This window comes from Acyrthosiphon pisum, chromosome A2 (genome assembly GCF_005508785.2).
Source record: "Acyrthosiphon pisum isolate AL4f chromosome A2, pea_aphid_22Mar2018_4r6ur, whole genome shotgun sequence".
Taxonomy (NCBI): domain Eukaryota; kingdom Metazoa; phylum Arthropoda; class Insecta; order Hemiptera; family Aphididae; genus Acyrthosiphon; species Acyrthosiphon pisum.
In genome coordinates this window covers 111,387,913-111,394,493 of record NC_042495.1, presented here as the reverse complement: position 1 = coordinate 111,394,493, position 6,581 = coordinate 111,387,913, and the positions used below count along the sequence as shown (strand labels likewise).

General features: G+C 28.3%; 1 protein-coding gene across 1 annotated transcript; it reads right to left on the bottom strand.

Annotated features, from left to right (window-relative positions):
• Window positions 1–940: 940 nt before the first annotated feature.
• On the bottom strand, window positions 941–5,766 carry LOC107884031. Its single transcript, XM_029489569.1, has 8 exons — window positions 5,439–5,766; window positions 5,247–5,351; window positions 5,054–5,158; window positions 4,862–4,966; window positions 4,670–4,774; window positions 3,152–4,582; window positions 1,764–1,898; window positions 941–1,224 (listed from the first exon to the last, which is right to left on the bottom strand). The coding sequence occupies exons 3-6, from the start codon at window positions 5,144–5,146 to the stop codon at window positions 4,391–4,393; spliced, it is 495 nt and encodes a 164-aa protein (XP_029345429.1). The 5' UTR covers window positions 5,147–5,158; window positions 5,247–5,351; window positions 5,439–5,766; the 3' UTR covers window positions 941–1,224; window positions 1,764–1,898; window positions 3,152–4,390.
• Between the last annotated feature and the right edge of the window lie 815 nt (window positions 5,767–6,581).

Below are 6,581 nucleotides of genomic sequence, written 5' to 3'. Positions count from 1 at the left end.
TTAATAATAATGTAACCAGTTAACCATTCATCTAACCTTTCCTGACCTAATTAAACTAACTTGTAGTCATTATGGTTATTGTATATATACCTATATACCTATAGGTACATTAATTAAGGATAAGTTAGGTATCAAACCCAGAAAATGTTAGTTCGCATTGAAATAACTCTATCGAAATTTGAATTTAGAGTGGAGCGACGATTATACCCGTTGTACAATGGTGTGTGTATTTTTTTTTTGTGAGCGTTTGAAAATCAAATTTTGATGTATATATTATATTTTGATGTAAAACAACGATTTTTCATTAAATGATTCTTGTTATTATGTTTTCATTCAATAAACACTAATTGTGGAAACGTGAGATATTATTATACTATTACTTAAACAATAATTGTCTTAATTAATTAAATACGTCTTATGGATCATTTTAAATTTTTTTATTTTATTTTTTGGAGTAATTGAGTAGATTCCTAGACTAAATGCGTAATACAAATACGTACCTATTTATGAAAAGTGATAAACCAATTTTATATTTTAGGAATTTGAATTTGAATTCTAAAATAATTATTTTTAAATTAGATCAAGTAACTATAGTGTCTATATACATATTCTATTTTATTTTAACATACAATTTAAAGTAACATTTAAAATGTAAATATCCGGTAACCAGTATCTATTTAAGAAAACGTTGAATGTATCATGTACCTTGCATCATTCTAGAGTTAAAAATATATGTATCTATTATCTTGTATGTATATCTAGATACTTTTTTCATGCCTGTACATTATAATTAGTAAAAATAATAATAATAATGATTATAATTATAACTATATGTATTAGATATATCTTCCTGGATTCCTATTTGTAATTACGCCTTAAACCACCAATACAAAATATAAGTTTTGTTATAAACCATCGTTAATAAAATACAACATCTCAATATTTATAAGCAATACGTGGCGTATATTAATTGTCTATAACAAAATATTTTGAATTTAACAATATTTTAACAATTTTAACAATAACAGAAAAAACAAAATAACTAGAAAACAACAATCATCAATAATACAGGTAATACCGTTAGGTCTAACGAATATATAACAACAGTCTTTATCTTGATAGTCTTTATCAACAAACCAATAGATTTTTGTTATGTTCACCTAACCAACTGTTATTTCATCCATTGTTTGTAGTTTGAACCAAGTCGGTTTTAACGTTTGGTTACTGAAAAAAAAATTATTTCATTAATGTTAAAAAAAAACAACGTCTGTACGGTAAATTGGTACAATTTTGAATCGGCTACATCCACTTTATGCTTATTTACCTAAATTTCAACTATTGTTTACTTACGATTTCTCGTGTACTCACTAATTCACGAACAATAGTTATGTACACATTTATTAAGTGGTTTGTGCACATTTCCAAGTAAACAAATAAAAAAATAATGATAATAATAGTTTATAATACGAGTATACAGAGTGCAGTATACAACCTATGACTGGTACCTATTATTCTTGGAATTCAATTTTCACGAAATGTACGAAAAGAGAAATCATTTAGTTTTTTTTTTTTTTTGCAGGAGACAATATATTATTATTATTATGATATATTTTGGCCCGATGAAATGAAGCTGTCTAGATTTGCATATTATGTCTCGAATTATTCCAACTATATATAGTAGGTATATATAATTATAAACCTAAGTCGGTATAAACAATGTATGCACATACTAGATTTAATAATATGAAACACTAAACACTTACACGTTATATGGTTATCGAATTTTTTTGAATTCGATTTTTCGTGCACAGTCGTGCACCGGCACTGGTCTGCAGGTACGGGTTTGGCCGTCCGAGACGTGCAACTCTGCTCGATGGAAACTTGAGGGTCGCCTTGCACTTTGACGTCGTACAATGTCAGCCGATTTCATTATGGAAAAACAATCAACAAAAGTTAAATAAGCGCGACATTCGTAATGTTTCGTTTCAATATAAGGATAGGTACCTACGTAATAATAATATCATACTGTACTGAGTATATTAATTTTATTTTATTTGAAAAAATAATTTTTATATGAAATCATAGTTCACAACAATCGAAATCACCGTAATATATCATATAATGCTGGTCTGTTTATTTTAAATTTAATTGGATTGAGCTATTTGAATATGGACACGTCACGAGCGATTCCAGTATGTAATATATTATTATTATTATTATAGTAGTGCAGGCGTACAGCTGCGAGTAACGTACAAATTAAAAGAGAATGATACAATAAATTTGTTTTTTAGTCATATTATAGCCATATAGGCATTGGAGCGTGCAGCGGTTAATAAAATGTGTGCGCTCCCCGAAAATATAAATTTCCCTAAGTTAATTATCATTACCATTACGATCACAACAAAAACCTAATTTTACGAAGTCGTGTTTATTGAAAAGGATATAATTTCATTATTCGATTCCCATAATAATTAAACCGTGAACATCGATCGCACACTCACGTACATTTTGTTATTTTTATTTTTATAAAAACTGCAGTTATTTCAGACATGGTTCATATTATGCAGCCCTCTAAAAAAAAGCGTCTGTCCCCAGCCAGCAACCTTATACCATGCATACATAGTGCGCACGCCTATATGGTTATAATGACGGTTTATAAATATAAAACAAGAATGAGGTCTTGTTGGCCGAATGCTTTAAAATGTTTAATTTAGGGTTCACCTTTTGCAAAATATATGTATAGTAGTAATAATATCACGAATATTACAATATGATAATGAATACATAACAATATTGTTGCATGTGCCGTAGGTATATAGAGTGCTCAAAAAAGGCCTAAAGCGATTTAATAATATATTATAATATTAATACTTATTACAATAAGCAAGGTGGAACATATTTTGTTTCTATCATCTTTCACAAGTTTATTAGTTTAATGATCAGATTTACTTATAAAAACAGCTACATATTTGTATCATTACTATTCACTAACCTATATATGGATTATGGGTCAACAAATTTCATCACTATATGTGTATAAAAAGCCTAAATTATATTTTTCATAAGTATTTTAAACCCTTAATTGCGAACTTATCTACCTTTTTTTAATACAATAATATATTTATATAAACGTATTATATAATATACGTACATCATTAGTAGCAGATAATGATTCGTGGTGTGTAGGGCTATTGTTCTGTGACTTTTTATCGATCTTCATCAAATTGTACAATTTTTTGGCACTATATTTAATCTAAAAAACATTATCAAAGTTACATAACTTAATTATTAGTAATATTATTATAATCGTTTCTTATGAACCAATGACAAAGAAGCTTCCACAACATCGAATAGCCTGCTACGTTTTACGCCATATGAAAACATAGAACAACAATTTTTGGTAATATATTCCATTGTTAACATTTTGGGCTTAACCTATATAATAATAATATTAATCAACAATAAATTATTAAACATATAATATCAGATTATATATGTGCTATTTATATATGCTCAAAAAGAGGAAAACCACAGATGATCAACTTACATTGAAAACTCATGAAAAACAGTTATTATTTTATTATATACTACATTACTATATAGAGGTATGTTGTGCGCTTAATAATGGAATTTGATTCTTGTAAAGCGCAAACGAAATTCTTTACTAAATTTGGTATTGGACATAGAATAACAAGTAACAATTACCAATCAAAAAAAAAACGAAAAATCCATAATCAACCAAATTCAAAATCGAAAGTTCGTGTAAAATAGTTATTATTTTCTGATTTATTACATTACCTGCTATAGAATCTATTAACTATTTACATCAAATTTTAAATTAAGAATTAATTGATCATTCTTTTTTTTTTTTATTAGTGGTGCTTCATTTTTCGACACTATGTTTTGCACGATTCTACGTTTGCGATATACAATAATATAAACTTCCTCAAAATTTGAAATCTAATGTATAACAATAAAATTATTATTTAGTCTCTACTACATTACACTAGAGACATTTAGTTATTGAATAATGTTTGATCTCAAATACTTCAATAATTAAATGTGGATAAAATATACCTTTATATTAATGTAATAAGGATTAAATAATAATTATTTTATATGAGATTTCAAATTTGGGGTAAGTTGATATTTTTGTACAGCGTAAACTCAGAACCGTGCCTAATCCAAATTTAGTAAAAATGTCGTACAAGGATATCAAATTCTATTAAATAATGCGCAACATACCTCTATAATAGTCATGTAGTAAATAATATAACAATAATTATTTTACATGAGATTTCAATGTAAGTTGATCATCTTCGGTTTTCGTATTTTTGAGCGGCGATTCATTAGACTATAACAGTACGTTTATCAACATCTTACGTTTGTGCTATACGATAATATCAATATAAAAATAATTCATTGTAGAATATACCTCTATAGTTATGTAGTAAAAATTATATAAAAATTGTTTTACATTAATGTTCAAATTTCCAGTAAGTTCAACATCTAATGTTCTCCTCTTTTTGATCGGTGGCTCATCAGACTCCAACAGTACGTTCGTTGGCATCTTACGTTTGCGCTATACGATAATTTCAACATAAAAATAATTCATTGTAGAATATACCTCTATAGTTATGTAGTAAAAATTATATAAAAATTGTTTTACATTAATGTTCAAATTTCCAGTAAGTTCAACATCTAATGTTCTCCTTTTTTTGATCGGTGGCTCATCAGCCTCCAACAGTACGTTCGTTGGCATCTTACGTTTGCGCTATACGATAATATCAACATAAAAATAATTCAATGAAGAATATACCTCTATAGTTATGTAGTAAAAATTAAATAAAAATTGTTTTACATTCAAGTTCAAATTCCCAGTAAGTTCAACATCTAATGTTCTCCTCTTTTTATTTGGTGGCTCATCAGACTCCAACACTACGTTCGTTGGCATCTTACGTTTGCGCTATACGATAATATCAACATAAAAATAATTCAATGTAGAATATACCTATATAGTTATGTAGTAAAAATTAAATAAAAATTGTTTTACATGAGGTTTCAAATTTCCAGTAAGTTCAACATCTAATGTTCTCCTCTTTTTGATCGGTGGCTCTTCAGACTCCAACAGTACGTTCGTTGGCATCTTACGTTTGCGCTATACGTTAATATCAATATAAAAATAAATTCATTGTAGAATATACCTCTATAGTTATGTGGTAAAAATTAAATAAAAATTGTTTTACATTAATGTTCAAATTTCCAGTAAGTTCAACATCTCTTGTTCTCCTTTTTTTGATCGGTGGTTCATCAGATTCTAAAAGTACGTTCGTTAATATCTTACGTTTGCGCTATACGATAATATCAACAGAAAAATAATTCAATGTAGAATATACCTCTATAGTTATGTAGTAAAAATTAAATAAAAATTGTTTTACATGAGGTTTCAAATTTTGTATAAGGCGAACGTCTCCTGTTCTCCTTTTTTTGATTGGCGGTTCATCTGCAGACGTCGATATTACATTCGTAATCCTTTTACGTTTGGGCTATACGATAATATCAACATTAAAATAACTCAATGTAGAATATGCTATAGTACCTACCTATATGATATAAGTACATTATCTTTGCTATTTGATGTTGTTACTTATTATATAGATGAAACCTAAAATAGGATTAACAACTACCAATGACGAATAGTCATTTAAACAAAAAATAGTCATGTTAAAGAAATAATTGCTTCTACTTTAACGGTTCAAATAAGATATTTACATTCGTTTCGATTTTTCGTTCAAGCAAAGTATACAATAATATGATATAATAATAATTGGATGTATATTATTATAATAATAGTATGATGGAGGATTTATTTTATCCGCAATAAGATAAGAATACAAAATGAATGTTTTAGTGGACAGTTTAGAAATTTAAAGCTTATAATTCATAAGTGTAATCGTAAAAAATCGTATTCGTTGAACGTAAAAAATTACAACTCTTAAAAAATTGTGATTGGTCAACTCTTTTTGTGTGTAACTCGTTGCAGTAAGTGCAACTCAGACACCATGGTAGGCAATCCGTCTATGTCCGATCGCGGACAAAGTGCCACAGCATATCAATTAGACACGCCGATCAGCGTCTATAAGTGCAACTGACCTAACCTTTGTAGGCAATCTGTGAAAATTTGATTTGATACATTCTTGTACCTGATCTGCCGAATAACCAACGGCAACCGATAAAATAATTGTTATGTGTGTTACCTAATTAATATTATTATATAGTATAATAAAACTATTACGTAATCGGTATCGACGATAACGCGATACTGCGATAGCCGATTTATATTATAATAGGTAAACAGTCTTAATTAGATCGCACTCGCAGTCAGTTGTTTTGTTGTCCGCGACAGTCCGCGCGTATGTCTTAACTAGCGCAAACATAAGATTTGGCGACGAAGATGGGATACTAATTTCTACTAAATATTTCTCCTATAACCAATAGCAACCATTTATAAACAAAAACTTCTAACGTAAATCTCAAAATTCCTGTTTGAGCCCCTCCTCGGGTTGGATTTTATGATTTAA

Coding starts and splice junctions, on each gene's coding strand:
- LOC107884031 (XM_029489569.1), bottom strand. CDS start 5,146: ATGCCAACGAACGTACTGTTGGAGTCTGAAGAGCCACCGATCAAAAAG. Junction 4,967..5,053: donor CTGGAAATTTGAAACCTCAT/GTAAAACAATTT, acceptor ATTATCGTATAG/CGCAAACGTAAGATGCCAAC. Junction 4,775..4,861: donor CTGGGAATTTGAACTTGAAT/GTAAAACAATTT, acceptor ATTATCGTATAG/CGCAAACGTAAGATGCCAAC.